This window comes from Platichthys flesus, chromosome 6 (assembly GCF_949316205.1).
Source record: "Platichthys flesus chromosome 6, fPlaFle2.1, whole genome shotgun sequence".
Taxonomy (NCBI): domain Eukaryota; kingdom Metazoa; phylum Chordata; class Actinopteri; order Pleuronectiformes; family Pleuronectidae; genus Platichthys; species Platichthys flesus.
The window spans coordinates 24,174,241-24,188,125 of record NC_084950.1 but is presented as its reverse complement, the minus strand read 5'-3'; the positions used below and the strand labels follow the sequence as shown (position 1 = coordinate 24,188,125).

Below are 13,885 nucleotides of genomic sequence, written 5' to 3'. Positions count from 1 at the left end.
AAAATAACTTGCTCTACCAGAGTATCTCTTATGGATCATTTTGACAGTCCCAAGCCCCGATAAAGGAGGAGAGTTGGACTTAGAGCTAGAAGTTCCACCCCACATAACAGCCTTAGGACAGCCAATAGCTACTTTCCTTACTGAGGAGTTGGCAACACTGAGCCTTATTCATTACTCGTGTGCAAGTCGCTCCCAGCCACACATACAATCACACTCACAAGACCACGACGTTGCAATTACAACTTTATTAACATTACACACACTGTATCAGCAAACAAACATAACCATGGACAAGTTTCTGATTAGTAAATGTCAGGCAACCGATGCGCCAGTTGCGAAGAAGCCAAAGCTTTGCAAATATGACGAGAGCTATTTGCAGTTTGGTTTCACCGTCACTGGCACGACTGAGCAACCGCTTCAGTGTGTTTTGTGTGCCGAGGTGCTGGCAAATGACAGCACCTCATGAGTCATTGAGTTCAGTCTCTTCATCGATGCAGAGTCCACATCGTGATTCATCTAAGAATCAAGACATTTCCAGACCTCTAGTGTGGAACATGGTGAAACTGAACCCTTACAGGACCTTGAAAAAAAAAAAAAAACTTGCTCTGCCAGAGTGTCTCTTTTGGCTCATGTTGCTGGTCCCAAGCCTGGATAAAGGCGGAGGGTTCGACGTAGAGCTAGCAATGCCGGCCCACTTAACAGTGTGGCGCATACGATCCTGCGGCGCACATCAACCTGCGGCGCACATCATCCAGCGGTGCAAGTCATCACCGCACATCATCGCACATCATCCTGCAGCGCACATCGGCGCACATCATCCTGCAACACACATCATCCTGGGCCGCACATCGGCGCACATTGTTCTGCAGCGCACATCACCACCGTACATCATCGTGCAGCGCACATCATCCTGCGGCACATCGTCCTGCGGCGCACCTCATCGTGCAGCACATCATCCTGTGACGCACATCATCCTGCGGTGCACATCATCCTGGGCGCACATTACCGCACTTCATACTGCAGCACACATCGTCCTGCGGCGCAACCTCATCGTGCAGCGCACATCGTCCTGCGGCACACATCATCCTGCAGCGCACAACATCCTGGGCGCACATCAACGCACTTCATCGTGCAGCGCACATCATCCTGTGGCGCAACCTCAACCTGCAGCACACATCATCCTGCGGCGCACTTCATCCTGTGGCGCACATCATCCTGCGGTGCACGTCATCACCGCACATCATCCGGCGCAAATCATCCTGCGGCGCTTATCATCATCACGGCACATCATCATGCAGCACAAATCATCCTGCAGCACACATCATCGTGCAGCACACATCCTCCTGCGGCGCACATCATCGCCGAACATCATTGTGCTGCGCACATCATCCTGCAGCGCACATCATCCTGCAGCGCACATCATCCTGGGCGCACATCAGAACACATCATCCTGCAGCGCACATCGTCCTGCGGTGCACATCATCACCGCACATCATCCTGCGGCGCATATCATCCTCACAGCACATCATCGTGCGGCGCACATCATCCTGCAGGGCACATCATTGTGCAGCACACCTCCTCCTGCAGCAAACATCATCCTTTGGCGCACATCATCACCGCACATCATCGTGCAGCGCACATCATCGTGCGGCCCACATCATCCTGTGGCGCACATCATCCTGCTGCGCACTTCGTCCCGCAGCGCACATCGTCCTGCTGTGCACTTCATCCTGCGGGGCACATCATCCTGCAGTACACCTCATCCTGCAGCGCACATCATCCTGCGGCGCACATCATCACCGCACATCATCCGGCGCACATCATCCTGCGGTGCATGTCATCATCACGGCACATCATCGTGCAGCGCACATCAGCCTGCAGCGCACATCATTGTGCAGCACGCATCATCCTGCGGCGCACAGCATCCTGCAGCACACATCATCCTGGGCGCACATCACCGCACTTCATCCTGCAGCGCACATCATCCTGCTGCGAAATTCATCCTGCAGCACACATCGCCCTGCGGCGCACCTCATCGTGCAACGCACATCATCCTGCTGCGCACATCATCCTGCTGCGCACATCATCCTGCGGTGCACATCATCACCACACATCATCCGGCGCAAATCATCCTGCAGCGCATATCATCATCACACATCATCATGCAGCACAAATCAAACTGCATCGCACATCATCGTGCAGCACACATCATCCTGCAGTGCACATCATTGTGTGGGGAACATCATCCTGCTGCGCAAAACATCCTGCAGCGCACTTCATCCTGCTGCGCACATCATCCTTCGGCGCACCTCATCCTGCCGCACACATCATCCTGCTGCACACTTCATCCTGCAGCGCACATCATCCTGCGGCGCACCTCATCGTGCAGCTCACATCATCCTGCGGCGCACATCATCGTGCGCTGCACTTCATCCTGTGGAGCACATTGTCCTGCGGCTCATATCAACGTGTGGCGCACGTCATCACCGCACATCATCCTGCTTCACACAGCATCCTGCAGAGCACTTCATCCTGTGGCGCACTTCATCCTGCAGCGCACATCGTCCTGCGGTAAACATCATCACCACACATCATCCTGCAGCACACATCATTGTGCAGCACACATCATCCTGTGGCGCACATCATCACCGCACATCATCGTGCAGCGCACATCATCGTGCGGCCCACATCATCCTGCGGCGCACATCATCCTGCTGCGCACTTCATCCTGCGGGGCACATCATCCTGCAGCACACCTCATCCTGAGTAGCACATCATCCTGCGCGTACTTCATTCTGCAGAGCACATCATCCTCCGGCGCACCTCATCGTGCAGCACACATCATCCTGCAGCGCACATCATCCTGCAGCGCACATCATCCTGTTACGCACATCATCCGGCGCACATCATCCGGCGCACATCATCCTGTGGTGCATATCATCATCATGGCACATCAACGTGCGGCGCACATCATCCTGCAGAGCACATCATTGTGCAGCAAGCATCATCCTGCGGCGCACATCATCCTGCAGCGCACATCATCGTGCTGCGTACTTCATGCTGCGGAGCACATTGTCCTGCGGCTCACATCATCGTGTGGCGCACATCATCACCAAAACATCTATTTTGACTATGTGTGTGTGAGAGAGAGAGAGAGAGAGAGAGAGAGAGAGACTTTACCCATGGGTAGTCAACCTTTACTATCGAAAAATAATTTTTTCCCCTCTTCCCCCAAATTAAATCTGTCTGGAGGCGCAAAACATATTTGATAACACAGGTTATAAAGGTATATATACAGTTATACAATATATATAAAAACTATAGTTTGTTGCATTTATTAAATTATAGAAGGACAATAAAAAAACTGTTGACATTTAACGGCTATTTTAACCTGATACAAAATAGGAAAACACCGAACTCTTATGAAGAGGAGATTAAAATACATGTGCAGTCCTACTTTGAAATAAAGGAAATACAGAAAAATGCTTTTTTTGCTCATCTCCAGCTTGGTACTTTTCAGCAGATGCTGTGTGTTTGCTCTGGAAATATCATTCAACATTACATTTCTTATTGTTTGCTAATTCCTCACCACATATCAACCATACAGGTAAACCTGCATCGTTGGCAGTGAAACCAAATTAATCTGTTCACACAGAATTAAACTCTATTTTCCTCCCAGATTTTTCTTTTTGGGGTTTAAACCCTGGACACTATAGATTAGCTACCTGCAGGAAAAAGCGCCGGACGTAATAGGAAGTGACGCATGTTTTAGTTGACGAAATATTACAACCAAACTTGAGAGCAGGTCAGATTGGAGGCGGACACAGAAACTGAAGCTCGCTACAAATCAAATGCAGCTTCTGCTCTGATCAAGAAGACATGACGGCCTGATACGATGATGATTTAAAGGTTAAGGTTAAGTTCACCGTTCGCGAAAAAATATGCACAACATGCACAACACTGCACAGGGAGCCACTGCAGAGGGGCTGAAGAGCCGCATGTTGCCGACCCCTGCACTAACCAAAAACCAATTCTGTGTTGGGAATTGGCAACTGCAGACGCCCCTGATTGCTGCGTGAGAAGGGGGAAGGGGAGGGGCTCCCTGTACAGTGTTGTGCGGGCGAGTGTGTGTGTGTCACCAGACATTACACACACACAGGCCCCGCGGCTCCGCCCTCTCACGTTCGCTCAGAGACACACAGTGAGATCACAGCTCGTTCCTGTGAAGCAGCCGGTCAGTGACAAACAATACACAGTGTTCGAAAAACCAAGTTGAAAAGAAAGTAGGATGAAGCCTGTCTTGCTCTTGGGTTCACATTGAATGAAGGAGGACATGAGGAGTGATTTATTTTAATGATTAAAAAAAATAATTAAGGGGGCCTCGACCCAGTATGAGATATATTTAGGATTAAGATGGGAGTGGGCTGAATAAACAGGTATGAATTGGCTGATAATGCAGTAGTATAATGCAGACAGGGGGGATCCTAATAAATAAATTAAGCATGTAACATGTAATGAAATTGAAGTCTTTCACATTATTAAGACAGAAAAGCTGCAGTTTTTTTTCAGATGTACTTGTTTATTTATTTGTGGAAATCATCAGTAGAAGTAGGAAGATGATGATGGCGGCGCCATCTACCACCAGTGACCACACTAGTTTAGTTTAGTATGGGTTCTTGAAGGTGTGATCCATGATGGCCATCAGAGCCAGCCATGTCTCCTTGGCGGTGGGGATGATCTGATTGGCTGGCAGGATGAAACCATAACGACCGGTGTCCCTCAGCTCGAAGGTGTAGGAGTACTTGATGCCTTGGTTGTAGGTCCAGTCGATAGTTCCACCACTGGCTTGGTCTGCAGCAGAAACAAGTTTAGTTGTTGATGATACATTAGGTATAAAACACTCATTTTGAGGCAGGAGTCGTAATGGAGGTCCTATGCTTTGATTCTGAAAATCTTAGAGAGCATTTTGCAGTTAAAGCCATTATTCATAGAATATAAATGTATTAGAATCTGATGCTACTAGAAATAGAATGAAAATAGATAGTGTGGCAGACAACAATGCATGGGGCCTAATTACAGTAGCTGGGAGTTAAAGATAAAACTACAAAAGCACCATATATAGAGAGTATATTTACCATGAACCAACATTTTTTTTTAAACAAAACAGCTACATTTGTCACTGTTGCTTAAATACACAAATACAACTTAATACAGGTTTTGAAATAACAAGTGACTCATCATAAACCCACACAATAACATTTCCAAGGAAATAAATAATTGAAGACCAATGTTTTTTAGAACGCTAAATTACATATACAAAATAAATATAATTGAATATCTTAAGGTGCAACTTTGGTTTCAGTATTTTGGTGACTTTATTTTGAAGTTTATAAATTATCAGTGTCTTGCCTGACAGCACTTCAACACTTATTATGCCCCTGAACACAAAACGTATATTCACACTTGCCCTGTTTTCTATGGTCTCTAGAATCATATTTTTTTATAAATAAAATGTTGATAATTATAATTATTGATAAATACAGATAGGAATAACAGTAAGTGTGGATATAGTGATAAGTGTTGAAACTTACAGATGGTGTTAATGATGCTGCCGTATCTGTATCTAGTACCATACAGGGAAGCCAGGTCAGTGATAGCCTTCTTCGCCAGAGCGTGCTGTAGGAAGACATTAACATGATATATAAATATATAGGTCTATGTATATATATATATATATATATAATTCATTGTTTCTTAATTAACATTTAGCATCACAGGCAAATCTTTTCGTAGGGACCCAGAGAGGATATCTAATGACAATACCCCCAGTTTGATCTAGAATTTCTTTTTTACCAGCTCGGCCTGGTCCTTGACTGGATTCCTGGTGTAGCCGTAAGGATACAGAAGCATCTGGGAATAGGCATGGATGGAGACGAACGCCTTAATGTTTCCATGCGACTTCACAAAGTCCACAATGGACTTGACCTCAGACTCAGAGTGAGCACTGGGGCCATGGTAGGTCTCAGAGCAGGGGCTGCTGCTGGCACCAGGTCCTACACAGGATGACATCAGACTTAGAGATAGTGCAAGGAAATGTCACTGTCTATAAACCGCTTCTGAATTGAAATGACTGTGATCACTTGGCATAAGAGCATTACATCTGGCCCAGCTCTCTTAAGATATTTACTCAAATTCATGGTACAAAAGTCTCAAGCACTAAAATACAGAGTAATTATTGTGTCTTCGGCTTCCTGGTACGTATTTTGTGGAAGGTCTGACTAATTTTTGGAGTTTTGGGCCACTACTTTCTCAATGGAAAAACCATAAAAGAAAAACTCAAGCGCCAGAGATGATGCTGTTAAAAAACACTCTATGAAGAATTTGAATATTTGCTACATTAATGCTACCTGGAGGTAGCATTGAGGATGACACTTGCAGATACAAGTACAAATAAAACAAACTTTAAAGGTTTATGAGGTGATTATTAAAATATAGTAAAAACATGACAGATCACTATTGGAAAGTATGTTTTTGGTCTTTAATTCTCCAGTGACAGGGGGAAGACCTAACCTGCAAAACCAGCATCCCAGTTCCTGTTCGGATCGACACCGACGCAGTTAGAGCCAGGGTTGGGCTTCCTGGTCTTACGCCACATACGGTTCTACATAGGAAGTCACCAGAGTATTTGTTAGGTTATTTATAATCATGAATCTTATTTTATATTTGTATGTGAGCTCTTGTGAAAATCTATATTTGATTTTTGTCAATTTTTCCATGTGTACTTATTGTTGACAATCAGTATTCATATCTTTGTAACTGATATTACACTACTATTTTTATGTATTGAATCTAATCAAAATCTCAAAGTTAAATGACAACTCTAATTTCCTTGGCAGATCAGAAACTTACGCTGTTGTGGGTGTAATAAAAGCCATCAGGGTTTGTCACAATCTCCAGGAAGATGTCCATCTTGTTGAGGATGGCGGTCAGAGCAGGATCACGTCCATAATCAGTCACAATCTGATGATGACAGACATTTAAAGGACATAATAGTCAGTGCAGCAGGTCAAAGGTCAAATAGACGGAGGAGGAATATGTAATAGTTATCAAAGCACCTTTTTGGCAAACCAGGTGCCACTGGCCTGAGTGACCCACTCTCTGGAGTGGATTCCAGTGTCTAACCAGATAGCTGGACGGTTGGTTCCACCAGTGCTGAACTGAGACAGAGGAACGGAACAGCAACATCAATCAGTAAATATATATGAATGGAAAATAAATGCTGCAATGCTTTTCATATCACCATTACTGGCACCATTTGATGAAAATAACGTTACGTGTACCATTAATATTATAGTATATTATTCTATATGTATATATACTGTACATACATATATATGTGTGTGTGTGGTGTATATATGTGTATGTATACATTTGCCTTTGTAATTCTCTTGTCGACCTCATTCTGACTATTTGCTGTTATAACAAGGGAATTTCTTTGGCATGGGATCGATAAAGTTATCTTATCTCTTATCTTATACCTCAAATAATTTGTATCGAATACAACATGGGAAATTGGACAGAACACTGTATATGTAAAAGCTTTTTTTAATTTCCGAACCAGATTATTTACATTGTGTCATCATTTTTGTATTCATCTTTTAACCATAGTTTTATTTTACTGGACTCACTCACCTTGAGCACATTCAGGGGACGGCCCTGGTAGCTATGACCAATCACGATCTTGCTGACCATTTTGGGATTCTCAGCCACCAGCATGTCCTGGAAGCTGTAGATCTTAAAACCAAGACAAAAAAATCAAGGTCTGAACACATGAGCATCACTACAAGCTGCAGCACTATTATTAGAAGACAAGCACTGGTGATGACTTAAAACACACTTTCATTTTACCATTCAATCATTTAAATCAAACCTAATTAAAAGTCAGCCACTGTAATGGTTTATATCAGACACATCGGTTTATAATTTGTATTCAAGCAAACCTTAATCAAAATCAATGATGTGTATACTGGATAACAGAGTGAGTGCATGTACACACCTCGTCTATGGTGTGGTATCTGGAGAAGTCAAAGCTGTCAGTGTTTCTGGGATCGGCCCCACGAGCTGCAGAGTCCATCTCCTCCTTCTCCTCATCAAGCATCGCCTGAACACCAGCCGTATAAAAGTCAGACGGGACCTCGTCTAAGTGAATTTAATAAATCACTGCTGCTCCCTTTTCGTACCTGCAGGTCTTCAATCATGATGGAGTAATCAATGCCCTGAGATTCCAGGTACAATTTGGTGGACTCCAGGCCGTGGAAGGGCACTCTTATGTGCACAGGAGTGTCCACATCAGCCACATCCTTCCAGAAGTCCAACTGAAAAAAATACATTGAAATTTATTCCCCATGTTCTTGGAGCAAAAAGTTGGTTATTACTTTAATAAAATTTTTATGTCATTATTGATAATGGATGATAGATGACCTCAAACTCGATCATGTCCTCCAGGTCCTTTATAAGTGAAAGTTCGACCTCATCTTTGGGAATGATGCGAAGCACCTGATCTCTGCACAGCGAGAAACACAATGTTCTTACTCAACTCAAGTAGAAGGAAGTTGGCTCACATATGTGAAGTAAGATTTCTTAAGGCTAACTGCTTCTGCTTGTGTAGAATTGTGCTGTTTTAAGGCCACATTTTCCACCGGTAAAATTATTTACACCAAAATATTTATTGGTTATAAGGGCATTAATGGTTTTGATTTATTTATTTATTTTTACACACTATTTACAAACAGCAAGAAAGGAATGTAGTTTGGTGAACCACCAAACTAGTTATCATCTGATGTTCATTATCCATGCTAGCTGCAGCTATGAATGACATTTTGGGGTTTTTGAACTATTGGAATGTTCAAATCAGAACCAAAAACAAATCTATACCGATCGGTCTACCGCACATAGCACCCTCTCTAGCCGTCAGTAATCACAATTTAACCTTTGGTTTAAATTGTAACTTTTCTCATGTCACATTATGTTGCATTGATAGATGTTTGTGTCTCCGCATCTGTTTTTAAAGTTTTGTTTCACGTGTTAATCTAGGAAATATTGTAAGGTGTCCTTGGGTACATGGACATGAGTAGTGGAACAACATATACTATGTGGGAAGATTCTCAGTCAGCCAGTTCATGGTGAAGGTTTTCCAGGTCGACAACGGTGGCTTCTTTTAGATAGAAGTCATCGTTGTCAACAGGCATAAAGCTACAAAAACATGCCAAAGTATACTTTCAAAAAGCAACAGTGCATCGGTCACTCAGCAGTGAGAGTCCTGCTGCCCACTTACCCATCAAAGCTCTTCTTGCAGAGAGAGACAACCAACAGTGTGGCGAGCACGAGCAGCACCCTCATCTTGACCTGCAGTGTGAACCTGGCTGAGCCCAGGAACAGGCTTTTATGGCTCAGCATGCTCCGTCACGTGTCCAAACCACAACCTTGCTTAAGGTGATGGAGGTGTGACCACAGCTGGTCCCTTTCTCACAGCAGTCTGGACATAGCAAACCAAAAGCTGCATGCAATTACTTTGTTTGTGTTTGTTATTTACTTTTGCTCAGTTGCTAAAGAAAAGGGTAACATTCTGACTGGGTCGAACTTGGACAAGAGCTCAGTCCGACTCCTCATCCGTCTGCATTATTACATTTTTATATTAAACGTTCATAAAAGTTAAAATGACTCGTTAGAGCACTGTATAATTTTGTATAATTTTCAGCATCAATCCCATCATTCCATTCACTATAAATGATCTTATCTGGAGCCAAGTCCAGCTGTCATTGGATGAGAGGCGGTGTACATTCTGGACAGGTCACTAGCCAATCACAGGGCACACAGTCACATACAACCATTCACATGTACAACTAATTTAGAGTCTCCAATTAACTTAACCCCAGTATCCACGTCTGTAGACAATGGGAGGAAGCCAAAGAAAACCCATGCACACATGGAAAGAACATACAAACTTTACACTAAAGAAACTGGCCAAGCTGGGAATCAAACCAGGAACCTGCTTGCTCTGAGGCTTACTATGCCACTCTCCAAGTGCCAATTAAATTGATTTTTTTTAATTATTTAATTATTATAATTAAATATTATAATAAATATTATTATAATATTTAATTATAAATATTATTATAAACACTAAACAAATTCCTTATACTCAGAGTTCCAGTTTCACAGTGGCATCTTCAAAAATCAAATTCACTTTATAATAAAATAATCTTTTCTTTTGAGAGGCTGGAACCAGAAAATGTTCTTGTTGAATGAAACTGATAATCATATAGGAATCATAATTTTTTAATCTTTGCCTCCATTTTAGTGTATTGGGTTTTACAAAGCTTTTCTCTTTTACCTTTTTTTTTAATTCTGAAACGTCATCAGGAAAAATAAAGGAGTAGTCGATTAAGCAGGACGTACAGATCTACTTTTAGTTTACAACTCAATGCTGGTGGAGTCTTGCTGCTCGAATCCACCGTCATCTTCCGCTTTGTTCATGTTGGGGCAAAACTGTTATCAGGCAGCATTCAGTATCAGCGAGCTAAATTTAAACCAGGTGTTGGGACTTGTGTACCTTGAACCCTACATGTTAGCATAGACACACTTCCAGACATGACAACGCCCAAAATCATGATGTTCTATAGCAAACACTAAACGTTCATCAAAGTTCAACTCTATGTCACCACTGATAGGCTGTTTTTCCTTTCTGCCTCTAAAACAGTCACATGTAGAGTCATGGAAAATAGCTGTAAATGGAACATTTACAGCTATTTTGAACTGATATGTTGCCCTCATACGGACACCTTCTTATGTGTATGTGTTGACCACAAACTCCAGCCTGCAATCATTTAAGCTCACTTCACAAGACAGCAGAGTACAAATCCTTGACATTACTCATTAATACGACCTCGCTCAACTGTATGTCCCAGAAACTGTGACCCAGCTGATAAGAGGACTAGAAAAGAAAAGTAAAGAGACAGAAGTGGAGGTGTGGAAAACACCTGTTGGAGGGTTCCAGGTTCCCAGAGACTCACAGAGAAGCTGACATGAGTGTAGGTCCACATCTGTGTCCTGCTGAAGTCCCCTTGAGCAAGACGCTGTGCTCCTACCTGCTATGATTAGGAATCTCTCAAGGCTTCATGTAATGCACAACACACTGTCTAGTCAAAAGTCTAATAACGTCACAGTGAAACAGCATTCTGAGAACACATAACTTCCTTATTGTGAAATGTGTAGTCAGAGGATACTCTAAGTATATTTTAAGTTTTAGCAGGAGTAAAAATAATTTTGAGATAAATACAAAAACATTTATTTCTATTACCTCTATTTTAGTGTACTGACTCCTGCTACTTATTATATTTCTACTGTTATTATATCTTTTGATATCTTATGTTAACTTTATCAGTCCACTTGTTCAAACTGGGTAAAATAACCATTCATTGTTTTGCCCACCAAAAAACTTGTATCTGGAGTTAATATAAAACTTCAGGCCCCCCTGAGTTATTCAAATCAAAATAGATGTATTAAGATTACTGTGTTTTATTTGACATTTGCATTGATGTACATCACTGTTCACCAACAATGATGTACATTGTTTCCTAACTCTCACTACTGAGAGGCCTAATTTTAAAATGTCTAAGAGCAATAAGAATGAACACAGGTGGAGGATGTAGTTTCAGTATTCATATGAGGGCCTAGCTATTGTTTGTAAAAAGATCTTGAGTAGGCTACAGGTACGGCTTTGGCTCTAGTGTAGTATTTGTTTTGGCTCTGATTGAATGGTCCCTCCAAGCTCATTGAAGATTTGACCTCACCCATATGGAACCTATAAACGCTGACTCTCTCTCTCCCTCCTGGCCGGCTGTTGAACTTCAGGAGCAAGGCTTTGTTTTGTTTGGTTCAATCAATATTTGTACTTGTATATACTATATACCAGTAAATATCATTATCTTGTATGGCACCATATTTTTACAATGTAATACATTATATGATCAGATAGTTTGTAAATTTGTCTAATAATCCATAACAAGAGAATTAGTCCAATGATCCAATCAGGGCCGGCAGGTAGTTCCTGCATCCAGCAGCAGCAGCACTGACTGGTGAGGAAACCAGACATGGATTCAGAAGCAGCCTCCACCAACTCTCAGAAATGAATTAATATAAAAATGTAATCAATTGCATCATCTGCAGCATTTTTTATTTATATGACAATGTGAGTCTTTACTATTGTTGTATAAAACAAAACATACAGCAGACACACAGTTAATGGTGTACTATTGGATTGGATTGGGAATAAGCTTCACTAGATAGAAAAGTAAATGTGGTACGTTTACCATTACTTGAGTACCCTTTTGTCAATTTGTTTGTCCTTTTACTTAATTCAAATTTTGACTTACTATTTTTACTTCCTCCACCAATGTCTAGATTAGCATTTTCATTTTTCCTCACATCCAATGCTCCAACTTCACAATGATCACTGGCCTATTATGGTTTGGTTTGATTTTAATAAGTTTTACCTAATAAGTTATTTAATATTAAAATGTACACTGCGTGTGGGCCTGCCTTCTTTTTAATGCTCCTGAAGGAGCCATGCATAACAACACTCAAACGCCACATTTGCTGCAATGTGTATTTTTAGGCATCATATCATCTGTGTTAATTGGAGCACTCTCTAATCTTAAGTGTTTTTGGATTCTTCTGCTTGCATGTATTACAGGTGACAGTAAAGGCCATTTTGAGAAAAACAGATACAAAAATCAAGAATGTAGCATTTCACAAGAGGGGGATAAAGTTACGACGTTACTGCAACTACGGGGGACAACAGCTGTTTGCAGATACTGAAGCACTAAAATAAATCATGTTCTACAGATGTTCATACCAGACAGAATAGATCAGGCATTGCAGTATTATTAGACATTCAACCTGATCTGAGCTGTAGAGTGAGACTGAGTGACAGCAGGTCTCACAGGAAGCTGCTGGCCGTCCACTGTTTCCTGTTACTGAGGCGTTTTCACAAACCACGAAACATGCAGATCAGCAAAACACAGCTGTGGTTGGTTACTCCCTGTTTCTTTTGGGTTTAGAGATTACTTCACTGTGTACTAAGACATGCAGTAGGGAATAGGGATGTTTCATAATACAAAAAAATTGAGGCTACAACAAAAGGTACAAAATAAACAAATCAGGATGATGATGATAATAAAAAGTTAATTTTTATGTAGAAAAAAAACAGCAAAACTAGATACAGTACAACAGCAGGTTAATAGGTTAGCACATCCTTTGTTATGACAAGTACACGCCTCTGCTGCTCTCTTATTGGCGGTCCTGCTTTTGACTTCCCTCTCTCGCTATTCCTATTGGTTGAGTAGCAGGTCCATCAAAGCAGAGGTGCCCCCTCAAACATCAGTGAAAAGGAGACGGGACCCCCGTACTGAAAAGCTGCATCAAGCTAGAGAGAGGACGTAGACAATCTTCGGAATTGCTTTCAAAATAAAAGCAAAAGAGCGGCAACAACTGTCTGCTGTTGAAGAGGATCGAATAAATTAAATATAGTGCGGTGGCATCAGAACTCTCTCATTCACTGTATATATGTTGAAAATACATTGAAACACCGTTAGAGAGTAGCTACTCGATGTTAAAGCTTCCACGGTACTACACGCTGTGAATGTACAGAAAATCTGCCGTTACTCATACAACTGCGTTGTAAATATAGACTTAGCATCCTTTTCATTTTATTTAGTTTGTGATTTGATGAGTTAGTCCTACAAATTTGCGAACACGGGTTTTCTTTTTTAAGGCGATGACCGGAAACGCGGTGGTGTTGCACGTTAACTCGACAGCAGTGCGG

The 13,885-nt window shown here is 42.2% G+C and overlaps 1 protein-coding gene across 1 annotated transcript; it reads right to left on the bottom strand.

The window, feature by feature from the left end:
* Positions 1-4,558: 4,558 nt before the first annotated feature.
* On the bottom strand, positions 4,559-9,494 carry cpa5 (carboxypeptidase A5). Its single transcript, XM_062390087.1, has 11 exons — positions 9,335-9,494; positions 8,482-8,563; positions 8,241-8,375; positions 8,057-8,161; positions 7,693-7,794; positions 7,116-7,217; positions 6,910-7,020; positions 6,571-6,661; positions 5,854-6,053; positions 5,592-5,676; positions 4,559-4,851 (listed from the first exon to the last, which is right to left on the bottom strand). The coding sequence occupies exons 1-11, from the start codon at positions 9,454-9,456 to the stop codon at positions 4,664-4,666; spliced, it is 1,323 nt and encodes a 440-aa protein (XP_062246071.1). The 5' UTR covers positions 9,457-9,494; the 3' UTR covers positions 4,559-4,663.
* Between the last annotated feature and the right edge of the window lie 4,391 nt (positions 9,495-13,885).